Below are 24,510 nucleotides of genomic sequence, written 5' to 3' on the forward strand. Positions count from 1 at the left end.
CAAGTATGAATTCAGATCACTCGAAAGTGTCACTCACAATTATAGTTTCAGATATACAAAGAGGGAAGGGCTTCTGGAAGTTCAATAATTCGCTGTTACGAAATACGTGGAAATTATAAAAAAAATAATAAGCGATACCCGAGAACAATTTAGAGACAAAACTATAGAAGATGAAAGAGTGTTTACAATTAATTATCAATTACTATGGGAAATGTTACTGTTAAACATAAGACAAGCGTCGATACTCTTTTAATCTACAAGTAAAAAGAGAAAACATAGCCTTGAAAGCAAGATTAGAAAATGAATTCAACCAACTTGAGAGTAAGCTAGGAGAACAAAATGATGATAGGGAGGCAGACTGTATAGTGAAACAATATAAATCAGTCAAACTTGAATTAGAAAATTTACACAAAATAAGAACTGAAGGCTACTTTATAAGATCCAAAGCCAAATGGATCGAACATGGTGAAACACCCTCAAACTACTTCCTCCATTTGGAACACAGAAACTTTCTAAATAAATCCATCCCAATCCTCGAAAGAGAGGATGGAACAAAAGTAAAACAACAAAGTGAAATTATGGAAGAAGTAAGAAAGTATTATGTTAAATTATACAAAACAGAAGACTGTACACAGATTGACCATGAAAATTTATTTTCGGAAGTTTTAGTGCCAAGGCTAGATTATCAAACATCACTCTCTTTGGAAGGTGAACTTACTTATCAAGAGGTGCATGAAGCATTTAAAATATGAAACATGATAGAAGCTCTGGCCCAGATACCTACACAGCTGAATTCTTAAATTCTTTTGGATAAATCTCCATAAATATTTGATTAATGCCCTAAATTATGCATATAAAACAGGATCCTTATCCATATCTCAAAAACAAGGCCTGATAACGTGTATACCAAAAGAAAATAAATTGTTACGAGAGTGTGTTTTTTGTAATTTGTAATAACATTGGTTAGGTGATAATAATTATGAGGCACAATGTTTAAAGTTTTGAGTGTTGGTTGTGGGTCACATTTTGAGTCATATATGTTCAGTGGCAACAGTATTTTAGCCACACGCCTTTATGATAGCGCTCCAGAATTACCTCCCTTGACCGGATGTTTGTGTTGACATCGTCATGTCGTATGTTCAACATGTTTCGAGAAAGATCTTATTTTGCTGTCGCACCTTTGTCACGGCAATTATAACCGTAACAAAATGTAAAATGTATTTGAAAACTGGCGACCATTCTTTAAATACAACCTATAAGTTAGCAGCAGCTTCTACACAAGTTAAAGCCTCCTACCACAATAATCACCTGAAGATCAGAAAGGATTTGTGAAAGGTAGATATATAGGTGATGTAAATAGGATTATTTATGATCCTAGAATACACGGAATCCTACCAGATCCAGGTTTCTATTACCATTGGTTTTGAAAAGGCCTTTTGATTCCAGAAAGCGAAGTTTATACAATGTTTTAAACTTTGTCAACTTCGACAAAGCATTCAATTGATAAAACTCTTTCAGATATTGAGTCTAGTGTTTTAGTAATGGGTTTGCAACCTTAACAGTGTCCAAGGTTGTCGTCAGAGACCCATTCGCCCTATGTACTTATTCTTTTTGCCGAAATTAGTAATCTCTAGGCAACATAAAATCTCTACTTGGCACAATTTCAGATGACACTACACTCACTTTAGATGGATTCGAAAAAGTCTCTAGGCTACAATGAATCATTATTATCTTTTTGCTAGGTTTTCTCTAAAAGTTAATGCTCAAATTGATTTGGATAGGTCCAAGATATAACCATGAGGACTGAATTTTCCTTAAGCTACTTGGCATAGAGTTTGGATGAATTAGAAACATGGTTGCTAAATTCATGTTAAAATAGAAAAGAAATGAAACTATTGGCAAAGAGAACACACACCAATTGGCAGAAATGTAGTATTAAAATCTTGTTTCTCCTTCATCGTTTCAGCAGTATATCTCCAATTTATCTGGTGTTCAAGATCAAGAGGGCGGTAATGTCACCACTCCAGATTATGGTGGCATCAGTGTACCTGTTGTAGAAAAAGTCCGTACTAAATTTCCATATTATTTTCTGAAGTGAATACAAATGTCATGATCTGGCTGATAGTTCACATATCTATTGCTCCAACTCTGGAGCTTATATCTTAACTGTTTGACACTAAAGAAACAACTATTGAAAACATTATGAGGAAATCCTCCATAAAATTGATGGTAAGGCCATATATATTGCACAGTGGCATAAAAGGGTTAACATTTCTGAATGATTTTCATGGTAGAATATAGAGTTTGATGAATTTGTTGTTGTCGATGAATTCTGGTTTCGTCTTATCTCAAACAAGCTATGTTGAGTTATTCAAATATTAATAAGACTATTTATGAAAATTCTCAAGGACCTAAGACCAACATTTAAAATACATAATAAATCTGATGTATCTTTATAAAATTTGCATGACCCTAATTTTACAAAACTTAAGACGTACAGAAAGGGAAAGCTCTTGGAAAACATATAATGATTGTCTCTCCAAGTAGTGAATTAAGATCAGTTGAAGGTCTCTACACAACATCCTGTCTGAAAGAGGTACCATCTCCTTATTAACGAACCAAATGAAACAATTTAACATATCTCATGTAAATGTTTATATTCTGTTGAAATATGGAAAAGCTATCAGAATGGATTGAAATTATACAGAAGGCAGAATCACTCGCGAAGAGCATATTGTTTGGCTTAAAGGGTAAACATTATAATCTCTTGAATGTTGTTATCTGATAACAAAATCTCTACGAATTTAATAGAAAATGACTAAACTCTTTTTAACCTCAAAAAGAAGGTAAGTACGAAACCTCAAAGTTTATGTATTCAATAACATTGCAAGCTTTCATGCTTTCTGGTCTTCCATTTAATGTTTAGAAACTTTCACACCGATTCTGAAAATTGAATACATTTTACAATATATATATATATATATATATATATGTATGTGTCTGTAGCGTGTGTGCATATGTATGTATATGTATGTATTGTTTTTGTGAATGTATATATGTATTATGTGGATATGTATATGCATGTATGTGTATGTGTGTGTATGTATGTCATATGGATGTATGTATGTATGCATCATGTTCATGTATGTCTGTACATACGTGTGTATGTGTGTATGTATATATATATGCATGCATGTATGTACGTGCGTATGTATGTGTGTATGTATGTATGTATATGTATGTATGTGTGTATATGTGTATGTATGCATGCATGTATGTGTATGTATTTTATGTGTATGTGCGTGTGTATGTATGTATGTATGTATGTATGTATGTGTATATGTATGTATGTATGTATGTTGCGTGTATGTATGTATGTATGTATGTGTGTATGTATGTGTATGTGCGTGTATGTACATGTATGCATGTATGTATGTATGTGTGCGTGTGTATGTGTGCGTATGTGTATGTATGTATGCATACGTATGTATGTTGTATGTGTGTATGTATGTATGTATGTGCAATGTGTATGTATGTATGTGTGTATGTATGTATGTATGTGCGTGTATGTATGTATATGTATGTATGTATGTATGTGTATATATGTATGTATGTGCGTGTATGTATGTATGTATGCATGCATGTATGTATGTATGTATATATACATGTATGCGTGTGTATGTACATGCATGCATGCATATGTATGTATGTATGCATGTATGTACGTGTGTATGTATGTATGTATGTATGTATGACATGTATGTGCGTATGTATGTATTTATGTGTGTGTATGTATGTATGTATGTATGTATGTATGTATGTATGTATGTATGTATGTATGTATGTATATGTATGTATGTATGTATGTATGTATGTATGTATGTATGTATGTATGTATGTATGTATGTATGTATGTATGTATGTATGTATGTATGTATGTATGTATGTATGTATGTATGTATGTATGTATGTATGTATGTATGTATGTACTAGTATATGTGTTTCTATGTATGTGTGTCTATGTATGTGTGTCTATGTATGTGTTGCTAATACATTTACAGCAATTGTCATTAAGTCTGATGCACACTTAACTTATGATTTTAGCATGACATTGTGTGATACTCGATTCTGATTGGCTGAGAGCTAATCAAAACCGTACTTCAATGGCAGTTTAAGACCGCTAATTAAAGTGACCGATTCACCGAGTATGAATACAACGAACTCGTTGACCCTATTGTTTGTAAACAAACATGTCGGACATCGGCAATTTCTAACTCGGCAGCATCTTTGGTGTTTTCGAAGTAAAAAGGGAAATGTTTGAAGAAGAATTCCCTAATCCCAGTGAAGAAACTACGAAGCTGGAAATTCCGTAAGCAGCGCAAAAGCGGCAGTATATAAAAGCCGGGTCCAGATCTAAGTGTGTTGACGTCGACAAAACACGTCGGCCCACACGTCCTAACCTGACCGCTTCCGTCCCGGCCGTAATGCCCAGTCCTTCCACTTCCACTTTCCATGTATCCCACATAAAACGTGGCATGTCAGGTCTTTTCCAAATTGGGAATAGTAGGGTGGTTATCAACAATTATTTCCGTGAATAAAGTTAGCTGTGACTAAACTTAGCGAGTTCACGGCTTGAATTTTGGGCGAGTCGATTGTCATACGGTAGGGGAGATCAATAATTCGCTTGAGAAAATCAAATAACGCGTTTGGTTTTTAAATTACATTTAGCGGTCTTACATCAACGATAAAGGACAGCAAAATTGAAATCAGGGTAGCTTTATCTTCTAAATGTTCAGAGTGGATGGAAAAATGTAACTTCAAAAGATGGAAAAAAGAATGTATTGCTGCTTTATAAAAATTACATAGAATTGTTATTCATACATAATATATGTATATATTTGTACACACCCAATCTGAATGTACACCTACTGAATTGAAATGAATAAAAAGATTTTAAATAAAAATGATCGCAAGCTTTTAAACTTTCTGTATAGATTTATTAACAGTGTAATATACTAAAAGAAAAGAGTAATTGAAAATGAAGTTAGTTGCTGATGATCTATGCTCTTTTTGTAAAACCGATTCTGAAAATAGTCTACATGTCTTTTATGAATGTCAGACTGTTTTCAGCTTCAGACAGAAAGTAGAGAATTTCATTAATGACTAATTCCACAGTAATCTGAAAGTAACAAAATACCGTGTATATCACATAGTTGAGGGCGGTGGGGTAGCCTAGTGGTTAAAGCGTTGGCTCGCCATGCCGAAGAGCCGGGTTCGAATCCCCACATGGGTACAATGTGTGAAGCCCATTTCTGGTGTCCCCCGCCGTGATGTTGCTGGAATATTGCTAAAAGCGGCGTAAAACCAAACTCAGTCAGTCAGTCAGACTCACATAGTTGACCATATCTTACTCATAGCCAAAAGCTTTATCTACATTTCAAGCCTTGAACAGCTTACCCTATCATTTGACAGATTTATCTCAACAATAAAGAACATTTGTAAAATTGAACAATTCATAGCAAGAAAGAAATAAGAGAAATAGCTACTTTGAGAAAAAATGGAAACAACTGCCTGAATTATCCTTTAAAGCGCTCATAAAATTATCAGTGTTGTCAGCAATCACATTAATTTTGTATAGTGTCATTGTGAATTATCTATAGTATTTATGAATTAATCATTAATCATTTACGCATTCATTACACTTAACCATATGACCTGCATAACAAGACTGACTTATTGATCATTGAAATGTACATTTTCCATATTTTATGTATGCCTTGTACATGCACAAATGCATGAAATGGAATTAAAAAATAAATAAAAATTGTTAGGTAGCAGTTTACTAAAGTAGAACTTAAATCAACTTCAAAAGATTGTCAGTCCGCAAACTGATAACAACTCCCTGTTTATTGCATAGAGCGGCATTTCGATGTACATCGTTCAGGATACACAAGCCGATTGAATGTTGATTGATTCCATCACTTGGACAATGGAGTGCATTTCGGATTTCGATAGATAGATTTCGGTCAAACAGCCGTTCAATTAGCATCCAATCAGCCTGTTTACAATTTGTTGATCTCACTCTCCTGTTGGCCCCATCCAACGATGTGCTACTTGCTAAATTACATGTTGTTGTTAATTTGCTGCTTCTCACTATGCATATATACTTCTATTCACCTGGTTGTAGTAACTTTTATCTTGATAACGGTGTGAGAATAAACATGGAAACTCCCCTCTATGCATCAAGAAGAAATCGGTATCTGTAAAGTCGTACTTTAAGAATACCGATCTAACCAACATTGGATTACGATTGGCGTTGTGTTCTCAATGCAGGTTTTAACTGTTTCTAAACAAATATAAGTTCCTTCGTCGCGGGTGTCACCACAGAGACATATGTCATATTAATACATCACAAGTTGAGCATGCAGATGTCGCTTCAAGCCTTTTTAAGAATCGCATTAAACAGCAGGCCACTGCAGATGTGAACACTCTTCTCAAACAGTTAGTGCTCAGGACGTCCACCATTGGTCCAAACCTCACGGATGAGTGACGAAAAAAGGTCGACGTCCTAGGGTCTTCCCACTTACCCAACTTCTATTGTTTTAGTATAAGAAATCACTAGGGTGTGATAATCCCCTTTAATCCCTAATTTTGTTCCCTGTGAAATAGTATCCGGGAGCAAATGGGATAAAATACTACTAATTTTGACTCAATGTTTGTCTTTATTAATTATACATACTAAGCAGCAAAATAAACGGCAGTTTGGAAATTTCCTTCGCAGAAACGGATAACTGTAAACTCGTTTAATGTTTTGATTGTATATTTTTGAAAACATCTCCAACTTTACCTGAGCAAAGACATTCCTTCCCAAACTCTGAATGGAACCCAGGAAATGGTCTCAGAAACGCAACCTTATCTCGGAGATGGTACAGTGTCCTCCATGTTTTTCATGCAACTCCTGCTGCACGTACTGTTCGCAAGGACCAGCCCTATAAAATGCACCCCCAGACCTGGTTGAAACATTCACATTACAACGTCAGCAGGATGCCCCTTCTTATGACAGCTCAGAGGAACCAGGCGCTAGAAAGACTTGAAGCTGGCCACACTGCACAAGCCGTTGCCAATCACTTCCAGGTCAACGTTCGGACCATCTCCAGGCTGCAGCAACGTTTCCGGGCCACCAACACCACAAATGATCGCCCCCCCGTACTGGCAGACCAAGGGTGACCACAAGACAAGACCGCCATGTTTTGCGACAGCATGTACAGAATCCCTTCAAGCAGGCATCGAAAAAGCACGCCAGACAGTGGGAACACACAGAAGACCAATCAGTACTGATACAGTACGCCGACGTCTTTACAGCGGGAACCTCCATTGCCGTAGACCTTACCGTGGACCTATCCTCACCTCTCGTCATCGGCGTGAGCGTCTACAGTTGGCCCTACAACACAAAAACTGGCGATACAGGCAATGGAGAACTGTTCTGTTCACAGATGAGAGTCGGTACTGCGTATCAACTGCAGATGGCAGAACAAGAATATGGCGACGACGTGCCCAGCGTTACTCAGACCAATGTGTTATGGAAAGAGACTAATGTGGAGGTGTAAGCATCATGGTATGGGGTTGAATAGGCCTGAACCAGGGAGTGGGTCCTGTGGTGTTCCAGAACCTTGGTCCAGGGACAGGAGGCGGCATCACAGCGGTGCGCTACGTCGACCAAGCTCTCAGACCCCACGTCAAACCACATTTCGCACGTCACTGGAACAACATTTTCCAGCATGATAACGCCCAGGCCCATACTGCCAGAGCTACACGGGACTCCCAACAGCAGAACGGTGTCAACATTATGCAGTGACCAGTCCTTAGTCCTGATTTAAACCCAGTTGAACATCTTTGGGAAATTCAGAGGAAACTGAATAATGTCATACCAAGGCCGAACACAGCCGATTTATTGCGCCAGGCCTTTCTCAGAGTGTGGTTCCAGATGCCAATGGCCTTCATCAATCGATTGGTGCAGTCCATGCTTTGCTGCAGTTATTGCCGCTCGTGGTGGCCACACTAGATACTGAAGTCAAATGTCTGCAAGGACTGCAAACGTTCACGTAATGTCTTGTAAACAAAAAAATGACAATGATGGGCCTATGTGTTGTTACGAGAGGATAATCCGGATTATGCGGATGAGAGCACACCTAATGAGATAACGAGCCAAACATATTTAAAAACATAGAAATTATATTTTTTCCGTCTCAGTTCACATAGTATACATACATTAAAATATAAAACACATAAAATATATAGAAGGCGCAAGCCACGACTGGTAACGAGAGACTGTTCAGACAAATTTTATTTAACCATATTCAACATGCTACATTTTACAGGAATTCTAAATAGTTATATTACAAAATATTACTAAATTTTACAAAATATTACTAAATTTTACAAAATACATACACATTTATACAAGTACATTATTAATTTATTAAAGATGTAAAAGAAGAGACGCTGAACAGCAAACATCAGATATCATTCCATTTTGAAACTGGTATCTCAGTTCTTGAAGACGACGTTCCATTATCTGTGCATTTTCAGGAAATCCACTCTGGTTTCCTTTTGTTGACTCTATAAATGAATCCAGTGACACACAAAGAACGGCCACCACGAGATGTAGGAATACACTTATGTTCAATTTGAGCATTAGCCATTTCAAAATCGAATTTACACTTTCATGCTTCTCCCCATCATATATCCCCATGTAGTTAAACGTGTTCGTTATTATGATAACACGTCACAATTTAATTCTGGACTGACAAAAGTCCAGAAACTCTCCGCACTGTGGGCACTTTCTGACAAGGGATTTGACCAAATGGAACATGCAGTTGTTATGAATACATGCCAAGGATGACAAAATGCACAAAAAAATCTTCGAAAACTTTAAATTTATACTCGCTCGCCCATGGGCCACTGTTCGAGCAGCAAGGCAGCACTCAACAAATCGGTGACATCACTTCTTATTCCATACACTGATTACAAATCTAGCATTAGAACTTTTTTATCCGTGATCTAAGGTCATTATACGACGATGTCGTATTGGCCATACTAGGTATACTCATGAATACCTGTTAAAAGGTGAGGATCCTCCGTTTTGCATCCCTTGTGATGACAGAATCACGGTCAAGCATGTCCTGCTTGACTGTATTGATTTTTCCATCACAAGGAATAAATATGTTGATCTCAAAACAGTTAAGGGTCTTTTTTACAATGTTAAAGGAAATACATTTACTTGATAAATTTTGAATAATATGTTTTGTAATAGGTAAATGGTCAGTGATGAATGTAGGAAAGAAAGTCACAGGAAAAAAGTCACGGATAAAAAGTCACTAGAAAAAAGTCACAATACACAAATTTATACTAGTAATATAATATATACTATTGGGTTGTAAAATACCTCAATTGTTATAACAGCTTCTGACATGATAACATAATTAATGGGGTAATTGGGGCGTGAAACCAAGAGTGGGAGAGGCCACCGATCAGTGGACGGGGGTCACTGTGTTTATTGAGTAAGGGGAGTTGTGTACTGTGAAAATATTGAGGTTGGGTACTTACTGTTAATCTTAATACGATTAGATCTGTTATTACTGGAGGAGTATTAAGATGAAATGTATATAATTCTGTTTCCTTCTCCAACTAACTTGGGAAAGAAGAAACTTGGTATAACTATGTATGTTTGGTGGCATATCCTTTCACATTTGCATCATGGATTTTATTCAGAGCAACAAAGGCGGTTTGAAAATAACATTTGAAGGACACATTTACAGTAAGCATGCAACTCGTAAGAACAAAATCTGGTGGAAATGTACAAAGAGGTCCAGTATGTCATGCAGATGAAGCCTGAGCACCAACATTTACCAAGAAAATCCTGAGATTGGACAGCCACACGATCACTAAACAGGCTATGCCAAGATTGTGATGACCAAAGTTCGACTCCAAATGTAGGAGCAAGCAGCCGACACCAGGGATAAGCCGAGCCAGATATTTGCGCAGGTTGTGGCAGACACCAGCGACAAAATACGAGCCATGCTTCCCACTCAAGAACACTGAAGGAGAGCAATGAGATACCAACGACCGACACCACCAGTTCTGTCCAATTTCAGTGACCTTGGTGACATTCCAGAAGAATTTGCATCTACAACCGACAGACAACCATTCCTCATTTATGATAACGGCGCCAACAACCCCAGCTCAGGAATGTTCATGACGCTACAGTGAAATGTGATCCTCGCACCAATAACATTTGTGAAGGCTGGGACAACAAGTTCCACAACTTGGTTGCCCAGAACCACCCTTCTGTGTGGGGAGTTGCAGAATGGTTCAAGAAAGAACAGATTACAGTGAGAACCATGATTGCTCAAGACGCTATAGACACTCCCCCAAGAAGAAGGTAAAGACATCAGATCGCAGTGACATCTTCAGAACTTGTGCAGGGATCGAGTTAAAAAGTGCAAATCAATCCCAGAGTTCCTGTATGGGGTTGGATTAAACATTCGATTTAGCAAAAAAATTTGATTGATCCTCTGCGAGGAACTGTGATTGATCCTGTGCTTTATGGTCATAATTAAACATATTACACAGATAATAAACAGTTATTGTGACCTTTTTCCTGTGACTTTTTTTCCTAACATAAATTGTGACTTTTAATCCGTGACTTTTTCCTGTGACTTTCTTTCCGATCACCACAGTGATTGAGTTAAGATTTACAGCCACATTGGCAATATTTCAGCAATATCGTGACTAAAACACGTTTTGAATTCATCATAAATACATGTAAGCTATAAATGAACCTGTCGACGAAGGACAGTAAAATCAACTAGAATATCACAGTATCAAGAAATAAAACTAGCATTTCGTTCCAAAATTGGATTTCAAATTGGGACAATACAGTAAAATTATAGGCTATGGATCACACATAAGTAATACACATAACACCATACACTACAGAGCACAAATATATTACACTTCACACACTACATCGAACCACACTACACTACACCAGTCCACACCAAGCAGATGTCGCCATACACACATCAAACAAACAGGACACACAAAAGCCTACTAAATATTTAACATACATAGTACACAACACATCGCGTACACATACTGGTCCAAACACGCCAAGCACTGCACACCACACACTGGGAACATGCAAGCCACACACAGAACACAGAAATCATGCACGCCACACACAAAACACAGGGAACATGCACGCCACACACACAACACAGAGATCATGCCAGCCACACACACAACACAGAGATCATGCCAGCCACATACACAACACAGAGATCATGCACACCACACACGCAACACAGAGATCATGCACACTACACACACACAACACAGGTATCATGTACGCCACACACACAACACTGGGATCATGCAAGCCACACACACAAAACAGGGAACATGCAAGCCACACACACAACACAGGGAACATGCAAGCCAAACACACAACACAGAGATCATGCAAGCCAAACACACAACACTGAGATCATGCACACCACACACGCAACACAGAGATCATGCACACTACACACACACAACACAGGTATCATGTACGCCACACACACAACACTGGGATCATGCACACCACACACACAACACAGGAAACATGCAAGCCACACACACAACACAGGGAACATGCAAGCCACATACACAACACAGAGATCATGCAAGCCACACACACAACACAGGGAACATGCAAACCAAACACATAACACAGAGATCATGCACACCACACACGCAACACAGAGATCATGCACACTACACACACACAACACAGGTATCATGTACGCCACACACACAACACTGGGATCATGCACACCACACACACAACACAGGGAACATGCAAGCCACACACACAACACAGGGAACATGCACGCCACACACACAACACAGAGATCATGCACACCACACACACAACACAGGGAACATGCACGCCACACACACAACACTGGGATCATTCACGACACACACACTACACAAGGAACATGCACATCATCCTCAAACTTCACCCACTATACAGTATTTGACAAGGCAAACAGCCGGACAAATCACACGTGTCAACAAACACATCACGCCTGTCAACACACATATCACACCTGTCAACACACACATCACATCTGTCAATACACATGACACCTGTCAACACACATGACATCTGTAAAAACACGTGACACATGTTAACACACGTCACATCTGTCAACACACATGAAACGTAGCAACACACACATCACATGTGTGAACACACATCACACGTGTCAACACACATGACACCTGTCAACACACGTGACATCAGTCAACACACATCACACCTGTCAACACACATCACATTTGTCAACACACATATCACACATGTCAACACACACATCACATGTCAACACACGTTACGTTTGTCAAACACATTACGCCTGTCAACACACGACACATCTGTCAACACATATATCACGCCTGTGAACACATGTCACACCTGTCAACACACACGTCACACCTGTCAACACACACGTCACACCTGTCAACACACACGTTACACCTGTCAACACACACGTCATACCTGTCAAAACACATCACACTTGTACACACACACACCACATATGTCAAAACACACATCCCACCTGTCAACACACATGACACCTGTCAATATATACATCACACCTGTAAACACACACGTCACATGTGTCAAAACACACATCCCACCTGTCAACACACATGACACCTGTCAACATATACATCACACCTGTAAACACACACATCACATATGTCAACACACATCACAGCTGTCAACACACATGACACCTGTCAACACACATGGCACCTGTCAACCCACACATCACACCTGTCAACACACACGTTACACCTGTCAACACACACGTTACACCTGTCAACACACATCACACCTGTCAACACACATCACACATGTCAACACACATCAACAAACATATCAGATCTGTCATCAAAGATCACACCTGTCAACGCACAAATAACACCTGTCAACACACACACCACACCTGTCAGCACACACATCACATCAATCAACACACATAACAGCTGTCAACACACATCTAACCTGTCAACACACATGGCACCTGTCAACCCACACATCTAACCTGTCAACACACATGACACCTGTCAACACACGTTACACCTGTCAACGCACACATCATGCCTGTCAACGCCCCATCACATCTGTAAACACACGTTACTCCTGTCAACGCACACATCATGCCTGTCAACAAATGCATCACACCTGTCAACGCCCCATCACATCTGTCAACACATACATCACACCTGTCAACACACACGACACCTGTTAACACACATGGCACCTGTCGACCCACACATCTAACCTGTCAACACACATGACACCTGTCAACACACGTTACACCTGTCAACGCACACATCATGCCTGTCAACAAATGCATCACACCTGTCAACGTCCCATCACATCTGTCAACACATACACCACACCTTTCAACAGACACATCACACCTGTAAACACACACATCGCACATGTCAACACACACATCACACGTGCTAACACACATCATGCCTGTGAACATATACATCACACCTGTCAACGCCCCTTCACATCTGTCAACACGCACATCACACGTGTCAACACACACATCACACCTGTCACACACATCACACCTGTCACACACCTGTGTCTACACACACACCTGTCAACACACACATTTAACCGTATCATATACTTACTGGCCACACGCACAACACCCCAAAACGATATGATGAAATAACCTTCATCGTGCATTATAACACATATACTATCCAACAAAAATAAACGCAGAGGCCAGAAAACTGTTGCGAAAATGATTTTTTACATCAGTTTAGAAGAAGGAAATGTATATACAACCAAGTGGATAATTTTAGATATCGGCGACGTTGAGCGCGATGGTGGCGACGTAGCACGGTCCCGACGTCGGGTCTCCTGGTTCTCAGTGCAGTCTGTCTTAACCTGTTCCGAACAGTTTGACCGGATATCCTCTGAAGTCCAGGCACCCTGGCTTCGGTGCTCTCACCCGTGGCAGTACGATCACCCAAATATAGTACCCGGATGTACCGATCTTGGGCTGCAGTGGTGACTCGAGGTCGGCCTGTACGGGGAGGGTCATTTGTCATACCTGTTTGGTTATAACGAGCTGCAAGCCGTGATATCGTGCTCCGACTAACATTCAGACGTCTGGCAACAGAAGATTGGTAATCTCCAGTGTGCATTCTTTCAATGTTCCAAGTCGCAGCGACAAGACGTGGCGTAGTGATTTGACCTTGAAACTCCGTCAAAACGAATGGCGATTTCCGAAAGTAATCTGGATTTTTATAGCCAAACAGTGCATGTTCTTTGCTGCTCAATTTCAACTGGAAGCTGACTTATGTTGCGAGTCACAATCATGGCTGCCATGGAAACGGAAAAAGGTGTGAATTCTGCGAATGCCTAAGTAGTCAGTGTCACTAGTTTAAAACCTGTTCTTTGTGCACAGCTCCATGACAGAAGACCGATTATTTTTAGAGATATGGTCCCGACAACACACGACTATGAACAGAGTGAAAGTCAAACTTGATGCCATGGAAACATCAAACAAATCCTTACTAGCATAAGGCAGCACCTCGGCCCCTATAAATACATGTCCCGAATAGTTTTGAATACTTTTAGCTCTGTTCAGGAAACGACATCAACCTCCTTTCCATTTAAGACTAAGTTGCTTTCATGGAAAAAGGGAACAAATGTAAATTCCAGGAATAGCAAAACGCTTCACTTCATTATCTGTTTGAAACGCCTGCCATGTTTTGATATCAAGTGATGCTCCGGAATTGAAATGATTATGGGCGGACGGACGGCGAGGTGTCGACTATATCCAACCGCATCATATGTCGGTAGGGATAATAACACGATACCAGCAATGTCTGTAACCTGTGCGTCACTAATGTAGACTGTCACATTCTACTATAAGTAACCTCTAACATATCATGACGCATGACATAAACCCTCAAGCTGCACTTATTTCACTGGACAGCCCCGTTCAAAACAAGAAAGTTATACACGCGACTCTTATTGCTGCTCTTTGCTAGCATGGCTGCTGTTTCCCCATCCTTGTTCCTGGCGTTAATGTTGACCGTGTTCTGTCTGATGATGTACTTCACCATCTCCAATCTGCCAGCGAGTGAGGCACGGTGAAGGATGTTGTTTCTCTTAACATCAAGTTGTGACAAACTAGCTCCCATTCTCACGAGGAATTGAAAAATGTCTCTGTACCCGTACAATGCAGCCCACATCAAGGGGGTCACACCCATCTTTCCGCTACTGTTAATATCAACACTGGATAGTGAAAGTAGATACTTTACCATACCCAGATGTCCCCCTTTGCAGCCCCAGTGCAGGACTTTGTCCCCTTTTTTACCAACTTGTGACACATTAGCTCCCATACACACGAGAAACTCAAAAACATCTTTGGATCCCCGGTGTGCTGCCTGCAGAAGAGGGGACACGTGCTTATGGTTAATGTCTATATCATATTGTGGGAGTAAACACTCCACCATACCCACATGTCCACAATTGCAGGCCCAGTGAAGGAAGTTCTTCCCATCATTATCCACTTGTGACATGTTAGCACCTTTTCTGATAAGAAAAGATAATATTCTGCAATGTCCCTCCTGTGCTGCCACCATGAGTGGTGTTTTTCCGTGATTCCCGTCTCTAATGTTGATGTCTACCAGACCCTGGGACAGGATGCTTCTTACCCGAGTCAGGTTCCCCTTCCTGCAGGCATCATGAAGTGGGCTGTTCACAAATGTTTCTTCCTTGTCAACTTCATGCTGAGGAGATCCCTCGGGGTAGTTCTGCTTCTGACCTGTGGATGTTAAATGATAATGACACAATGACGTCAGATTGTTAGCATTGATTACAGTAGTTACTAGTTAGTAATTAATCTAATGAATACCGCTCGTATTACAATCGATTCTGAACGGCACTGTTGCTGTTTAATGAAAATTGTCGTTTCCTGATTTTAGATGTTTGAAACAACTATCAGGATAATGAATGATTCTGGTGTTATGTTAAGGATAACACCCTCACCCTCGGGCGTTCTAGTAAAGAGAGGCCCTTGACCTAGGGAAAAAATGACGCGTTAGCGCTCGAAAGTCTTCCCGTATGCAAAGGCCTCTCTTTACTAGAACGCCCGAGGGTGAGGATGTTATCCATTTGATTTACCGAAACCAATCACTGATGATGCCTTCGTTGATGATTTTGGTTCAAAATTGTCTGTCGCTCGGACTCTGTTCAATCCCGTCTGAAATCCATACCCCTCCTTAGAAATGAGCATGATAGGTTGCATGTGCATGTGCGGTCCGTATATCCTTGGCTGGCGAGCACATGCGGTCCATTAAGGTGGTGCATCCAAGCGCATCTAGTATAACAGGGTAAAAAGAGCTGTTCAGTTTCGTCAGTCTCGGTAGCACAGAGGTAGAGTGCAGGATGTGTGATGAGATACAGGTATTTAGTGGTTCGATCCCACCACTTGATAAAAAGCTTTTCAGTTGAGAATTAAATTCTACAGACATTTTACATGGGGACTTCTAAGCTTACAACATTAAAAGGTATCGAGTTAGTGAAAAAGTTAATTAAACAGCCAAAACGAGGCAGGGCCTTCCAACAACCAGATGACAGCCTGCTGGGATTTTATTACAAAATCTGGAATGAATGTTGTAACCCATATATTTTCCCAGTGCACATCAGATCACACTTGCTTCAATTCTAAACGACCTGGCCATGTATGAGGGAATTTTATACTTTTTCTCTCAAGTAAACCAGCATGGTTATGATTGCATTATTTATTTCAAACACGTACTGTGAATATAACGAAAGTCCTTTCGTCACTAGACATGACAATATATATTTCCTTGGACCAATCTTACGAAGCTTGGCACACCAGTACAAAAGTGATGAGCTACTAAAGAACTGGCGTTGATTGTAGATTGGGTGTGGTCATACTGACAACAGAAAACGTTGATCTCAGATGTAAGGTGAACTTGGAGCTCCCTATATTTAGGGGCTGTAAGGTTACAATCCAGCACCTTATTGTGGGCGTTGGTCTAACATATGCTATAAGATGATATGGTTATGACAAAGATTGTCACTACAGTGACGTACGCACATAAAAGATCCATTGCTGTCCAACCCATTCCAGGGAGTGAAAAAGAGAAATACGAAAAATACCGACCATTACCTTGCACACAGACAGTCTTTCCAGATCGAGTCTTCAAACATCGTTGCCCGAAACTGCACATCTTTGACGAACATGAATCAGGTACCTTCAAACAGGAGAAAGAAACCTTATGTTATGTTTTTATGTAATATGTTTATTTGCACTTCATGTATCAACAATATTTTTTCCTGTTTTTGTTTTGTTCAAACACAATATCTTTTTTAATAATCTTTCACGTAGCTGAAATTGTTTATTAAAGATATATGCACAACGGACTTAGCGATTTCTCTTTCTCAAAAACGTTTCGCCAAAACAAGAGGGTGTCACTAAGATGTTCTACTTGCTTAAGCTTGTGGTCGGCACGTGAAGGATACTAATACAAAAGCAACAGTAACTAGGATTGCCTGCTGGGCAATACTGACGGTCTTTAGACTTCCCCATACACTCCCCGTGGCTACCTTTACTTATCCTGTTTCTTTGGACACCAACTGGATCGCCAATTACAGTGTTTCTGAGATAGAATTACCAAGAAAATAAATGTTAGTTAATGTGAAATGTTGACGCCGATTCAATTTGGCGCTGATTCAATGCAGCTGACACAAACTGCAGGAACGCACAGCCAAGCACAGCAAAGGAAATGAGCAACATATACAGACATATACTAAAAGAGAGATTACTGGCAAATGTTGCCGATTTTGTTGTTATGAAAATGTCAAGTATGATCCTGTCACAGTAACTCAACTCAACTCAGGCTGGCAAACAAACTGCTGGAGAGATTAGATCCTGCCAATTCCAGAACACTAACTCTTTTGACTGTAGACCCAAGAAGGACGGAGCTACGGCATTGGAAGCCAGGAAGTAGTGATTGTTGCTAGATTTTACTGGCGGTTCCTTCACCTATCTCACCAGCTATCTCACCACTAACAAAATGCGAAAAATCCGAATGTTCGTGTTTGTGTCGTAATAGTGGCGTAATTATTGACTTTTACATGACAATAATGTGAAGCAAAAATGTTCCCCATTCAATTATCTACAGTTTGAAAGACGAAATCCATTTGTGTTTTCGCAGAGCTGTGACATTTTTATGAACCCTATGAAAATGCGTCTTAGAAGCATCCACCAACTTCCAAGGGCGATAACTCCGAATCCATTCCAGATATCGATATTCCTTGTGCAAAATGTGTCGTCCGGGGTGTGGGCTTTCCAACGGCGTATCGAACACGATTGTACTATTTGCCGTTCTGGAGAAGAAGATTTTTAAACACAGGCACCGTCAAAACGTGAAAGTCGGCCAAAAAAATCAGTTTTTGCAAATTTGCGGAAAACTTAAAATAAAGGATACAAAAAGATGATGATGTCTACATCGAGTGAAAATTTAGTGAATTTAACTCTTTTTAGTTTTGGAGAACTATTAGGGTTCAAAGATTTTGACGTTTTGGGTTATCTGCCCTTACCGGAAGCAGTAAGTCGGGATTTTTTCAACACTGAATCAATTTTAGACTACAGGCTATCATCCCTGAAAGTTTCATCGAAATCGACCCAGGGGTTATTTCAGGAGAGCTGGTACAAAAAACGAACAAATAATAAGAATATTCGGATAAGAACAGTAGGTCTTCCAGACTGTCGTCTGAAGACCTAATTAAACCTATGTTATTATTATTATTATAGGATATTTATATAGCGCACATATCCAGGCAACTAGTGCATGCTCATGTCTGATACATATCCCTGTTTTGACCTTTTTGTTCTCCTGAACTTTTAGGCTTAGAATATATTTCCTTGGCACCTGTGTCCAAAAACACGTGATATCAATATTTGACATTCATAAACACTTACTAAAGTTTAGTCCAGAATGCTGTTGAGTAGAAATGTTATATAATTATGGACAGGGTTTTTACGCCTTTACTTACATCTGAATGACTCCTTGCAAGATTGACATATCCTTCCTTCGTCTTGGTCTTCCTTGATTCAGCACTTAATAAACGACAGGTCAAAGTGTCACTACTGTATTGAATGCTCAAACATTGACCATTTTCAGCACATTTCAGCTGGCACAACTTGATGCCAACGTTCCTGATAATGACAGAACCATCCCTCTCAGTCGTCGTAGGTTTACACTGCTTCGAGTGTGGTGTTGGCAATAAGAACATCAGCATAACCATTACTTGTAGGAGCAGTTTCACACAGTCTCTCACATACCTTGGTATCATGTTGGAGTGCTAACAGACAGTCGGATGTTGTGTCGGATGGTGAACAACTACTACGAATTCAACAGGGCAATACTTTTTCACCGATGTGTAGTGGCTACCTCTGAACAGATTCCACAGAGAGAACACAGTGACAACTGTGATCAATATGCAGAGAGAGTCAGTCAGTTGTTCCTAACATTCCAGGACTTACAATAACTACACAAAACACATAACTACAAGGACATAAATCTTTTATCCGTGTCTGAAACTGACAATATAATGTGTGTTGGTTTCCATTGCAGTTTTACCTTTTGACAATAATTTTCATACTTCATTTTCAGTTTGCATAAATATTGAAAATATAAATGAAACAGCAGATAGACCACATTGTTTCAAATGTCGCAAGTGATGCACCGCCCCTTCAAATCCACTGATGTCACAAGAGCTAGTTCCCCGGGTATTACGAGCTGTATTGGGAAGATATTTGACAAATGCGCATTCAAATATGTTTTTCCTTTTTAGGGACAATAATGTCTTAATAAATTTGCAATTAGGATTGTTTGCCAGGCGATTGTACTGCTTATCAACTTGCATATCTATATGACTTTATAGCAACTGTTTTAGATAATGGAAAGAAGTAAAAGCCGCTTTCTCTGGCATTAGTAAAGCTTTTGAAAAAGTATGGCATAAGGGTATATTGTTTAAATTAGAGGCTTATGGAATACCTGGTAGTTTAATTGAATGGTTTTACAGTTATCTTAGAAATAGGGTACAAAGAGTAGTTATTGATTGCCGATCATCAGATCTGTCTTTTGGGCCGCTACTGTTCTTAGAAAAATCAATGATATTGTAGATGGCATCAACAGCAATATTCGACTATTTGCTGATGACACATCAGTGTAGGTAGTTGTAGAAGATACAGACAAAGCAGCAAGAAGTTTGGATAATTATTTGAATCGTATTTCTGATTGGGCCAATATGTGGCAAGAAAATTTTAATCCAACAAAACCTGAAACGATTTTATTCTCCCGCAAAGTAAATCACCCATAGAAATGAAAAGAACTCAACTAAATGAAGTTCTTACTTTATTCTACAAAATTAATAACCTTACACCAAACTGCTTATCTGATTTAATTCCAGAACATGTTTCAGTTTTAAGTTCTAACTAAACGAGAAATACAGATAGCATTCGCACAATTTGTTGTCATACAGAGTCGAACGCACGCTCCTTTTTGCCAGATACCATACGTTTATGGAACGTTTTACCAACCGAAATAATTAAGTAACAGTCAGTAAATTCCTTCAAAACACGATTACAGGCCAAATTCTCTTTGATAAAAACTTTGGATCCAGAATTTATCAAATATTCCATGCTCGCCATGAACGCTCATCGATTTCTTGGACATATTTCAAATATTCCGAAATGAGCATGTGGGTATCCATGGGAAGATTCTATCCATTAGATCGTTTCTAGCCCTGTTATAACTTAATAAGATCAGGTAAATATTTCTATACTAATGGTGTCCCACTTCTTTGCATCAGATCACGGATGTAAGTTCTAATGCTAGCTTTGTAATCAGAGTATGGAATAAGAAGTGGTGTCACATATTTGTTGAGTGCTGCCTTAGCAGCAAGATCAGCCATTGTGTTCCCAGAAATGCCAACAGGGCTTGGTAACCAACAAAAGACGATGTCGTATTGGCCAGTAGCAAGATCATTATATAAGTCAATAATTTCAATTAAAAGTGGATGTTTGCAAGAATGATTTTGAATAGCCTGAAGGCAAGACAGAGAGTCTGAAAATATGATATATTATTCATATTTAGGATGGGTTTTTTAAATATCTTTAAGAGCTGTTAATATGGCGTTTGCTTCTGCTGTGAAAATAGAGCTGTTTTTTGGTAATCGAGAAGATATTGTTCTGGATCCAATGACACTTCTAGCAACAGAATTAATCAGCTTATTCTTGACTCTGTTCATAAATACATACTACTTTCAAATAGATTCAAATTATTCTAAACTCTACTGTATGCAATTACTATGAATCATTGAATGTAGTTTTGTAGATACTTGCCTTTAGTTAATTATTGATTGCATTCTGTCATGTTCATGTCATTTATATTTCATGAATATAATATGTTTATGAAAAAAAACAACCTGGTCTTACTAGTCGTCAGGGCAACTAACGGGATTGGGTGAAAGGCTCGCATCCTTGGCCTCTGTACGTCATCGTACCACAGGTACATAGATCGATGCTTTTTGGTGGCCCAGACTCAATTATTTAAATTCTGCTGTAATACTGCTGAGGTCGTCCTTCAGAAATATGCAAACACTACGTCTAGAGATCTATTTTAACCAAATGTCATCCTGTACAGCGTAATGAAACACCTCCAATGATTCTATTGTAACGCCAAAGTGGCGCCATGCCCAATTTATATTATCTCAGCTGTACCTAATATAGCAACCTTGGCACTATAGTACGTAGATCGATGCTCATGGTGGCCCAGACTCAATCATTTACATGCTGCCAGAATATTGCTGAGGTCATTGTCAAAACATATACAAACACTGGAGATCTGTTTTATCCAGTGACTTAATCCTCTGATCATTGCCATCCGCAGCTTAGATCACTGACCACTCACCCAGTTTACCTTATACATAGAAAGTATACATGTGCCTAGTACAGGAGTTTACAAAGAGGACTTAAATGTAAACTTAAATCAAATCCCAGCCATCTTCCTTCGTTAACTTTCAAACGTAATAACCTCGTTCTCAGTCTTATAAACATATTGTATTCCAGTTATTTTCTATCCGTCAAAGGGGTTCCATTAAGCTTTTAAACTGTCTCTATATATTGATCTCGAGCTGTTTTCTGTATTACTGTTCCAAGATTGATGGTACATATAGGTAGCACCTTTCAAACGGCCAATGAAAAGCACATTTATTACCAACACACTGAAATCTAGAAGGCTCCATGTGAAAACATCAACTATCTACAATGAGTATGGGCCTGTGACAGGATGGAGAAGGCTCCATGTGAGAACATCAATTATCTACAACGAGTATAGGCCTGTGAGTGAGTGAGTTAAAATCACTCGTCACATCAGCAATAATTCAGCCATATCGAAACATGAAAAAAAAAAGAAACACCTAAAACAAATGCTCATAATATAGTCGGATCGTTTACTATCGACGCTGCTTTTTTAAGACGTATCTTATTTATATGGAACTGGCTTTGTCTCTCTTTTTTCATGTGGTTCGTTTACGTTGGCGATTTCTTTTCTTTCTTTACGTTTAAAAACTGACTAATCTGGATGCATCCACACCATATTTTGACAAACATATCGGAGTGTGAATGATACTATGATTCTTACGCGAAAGGGGTTAAAAGCATCAACAAAACAACAATATTACCTTATATTAGGCAGGTTCTTCGCCTGTGTTTCTGGCATACTTTGTAATGGGTATCAGTTTGATATTTGCCACGGATCACTACAGACCAAACACAATTATGATATCAGGGATTCATATGACTCTGGTCCGAAGACTTGTGACATGTTGAGAATGAGGCAAATGGCCTCGCTTTGATCAACGTGATTGTTCAAACTACTTCGATTTGATACTCTATAAAGAGACTTTAGGTAGGTAGGTAGATATAAATAGATATAAGTACAATTAAGGATACATGTGTGACGTTTAAGTTGTTTTGGATGGGTCCGAGCCGGATATGTTGTGAATGGAGAGGGAAACGGTCTTCACTTTAACGGGCCAGTTACCTTTACATGTGACATTTTGATATTTAAAAATGATATTTAGGTAGATATAATACTAATCTATGGATTTAAACATAATTCAAGATACATGTGTGAGATCTATGCTGCTTTTGACAGCCCAGGCCAAACCGAACCGAACAATTGTGACAGTGTTGGAAAAGGATCGTTCATTTAACTGTGGGCATGCTTTAAATACGATGAACAGTGAACTTCTGAGGTAGTATTTGCTTGGATATGTATATTATATATATATATATATTTGCTTGGACCTTTCCGGGCCGACAGAAATGTATATAAGGATTTACTGAAGTATTTATTCGTTTGAATCCTGTTTCGTTTAGCGATTTCTGTTTTAGACGTCACTTTCACAGACGTCACTTTCACAGGCTGCTCGTCTTCCTGAGTTTTATGCGATTTACTCGTAATAAGTTTATTATGATATATGCGTGTGTGGATTCTTGCTACCCATATTGTCATGGGTGTATGCTGGATTAATTAATTGTAGACATGGCTTTCGATAATGGATGTAGTAGCCAAATTATATACTTGGCTCGCCATGACCCGGCTCGGCCCGGCCATCCTCTTCTCGTTGTTTCGAGAATTTTTCTAGTTCCTTCAACTTTCCTCAGAAACTTGAAGTAACGATAATATACTCGAAGCAACGAGAAAATACTCGAAATTTCATGTTTTTGAAAATAATTGAAACGACGAGAAAATAGTCGAAGCAACGACAAAATTATCGAAGTAACGAAAATAAAATTGAAGAAACGAATATATACTCGAAATTTCAAGTTTTTGACAAAAATTTGAAATAACGAGAAAAAACTCGAAGCAACGAAAAAGTAATTGAAATAACGCGAAGATCTTCGAAGCAACGAGTAAATACTAGAAATTTCAAGTTTTGAAAGAAACTTGAAACACCGAGAAAATATTCGAGCAACGAAAAATTAATCGAAGCAATTAAAAATAATTGACGTAACGAGAAAATACTCGAAGCAACGAGTAAATACTCGAAATTTCAAGTTCTTTTACAGAAACTTGAAGTAACGAGAAAATATTTGAAATTTCAAGTTTTTGAAAGAAACTTGAGACAGCGAGAAAATATTGGAAGCAACGAGAAATTAATTGACGTAACGAGACAGTAGTCGAAGCAATGAGTAAATACTCGAAATTAAAAGTTTTTCACAGAAACTTGAAGTAACGAGAATATTTGAAATTTCAAGGTTTTGAAAGAAACTTGAAGCAACGAAAAAATACTCGAAGCAACGAGTA

At 38.9% G+C, this 24,510-nt stretch overlaps 1 protein-coding gene across 1 annotated transcript; it reads right to left on the bottom strand.

Moving 5' to 3' along the window:
* Window positions 1-15,078: 15,078 nt before the first annotated feature.
* Window positions 15,079-17,358, bottom strand: LOC124272558 (osteoclast-stimulating factor 1-like). The gene is made up of 3 exons (XM_046707768.1): window positions 17,298-17,358; window positions 15,814-15,923; window positions 15,079-15,543 (listed from the first exon to the last, which is right to left on the bottom strand). The coding sequence occupies exons 1-3, from the start codon at window positions 17,356-17,358 to the stop codon at window positions 15,079-15,081; spliced, it is 636 nt and encodes a 211-aa protein (XP_046563724.1).
* Between the last annotated feature and the right edge of the window lie 7,152 nt (window positions 17,359-24,510).

Source organism: Haliotis rubra, unplaced genomic scaffold, assembly GCF_003918875.1.
Source record: "Haliotis rubra isolate DU_JTF1 unplaced genomic scaffold, ASM391887v1 Scf1700, whole genome shotgun sequence".
NCBI classification, from domain to species: Eukaryota; Metazoa; Mollusca; class Gastropoda; order Lepetellida; family Haliotidae; genus Haliotis; species Haliotis rubra.

What these genes read in the sequence shown, in the direction of transcription:
- LOC124272558 (XM_046707768.1), bottom strand. Translation starts at nt 17,358, where the DNA reads ATGTGCAGTTTCGGGCAACGATGTTTGAAGACTCGATCTGGAAAGACT. An exon ending in AAAGACTGTCTGTGTGCAAG is followed by an intron (nt 15,924 to 17,297) that starts GTAATGGTCGGT and finishes TAACATCCACAG; the next exon opens with GTCAGAAGCAGAACTACCCC. An exon ending in GGAAGGGGAACCTGACTCGG is followed by an intron (nt 15,544 to 15,813) that starts GTAAGAAGCATC and finishes CCTCTTCTGCAG; the next exon opens with GCAGCACACCGGGGATCCAA.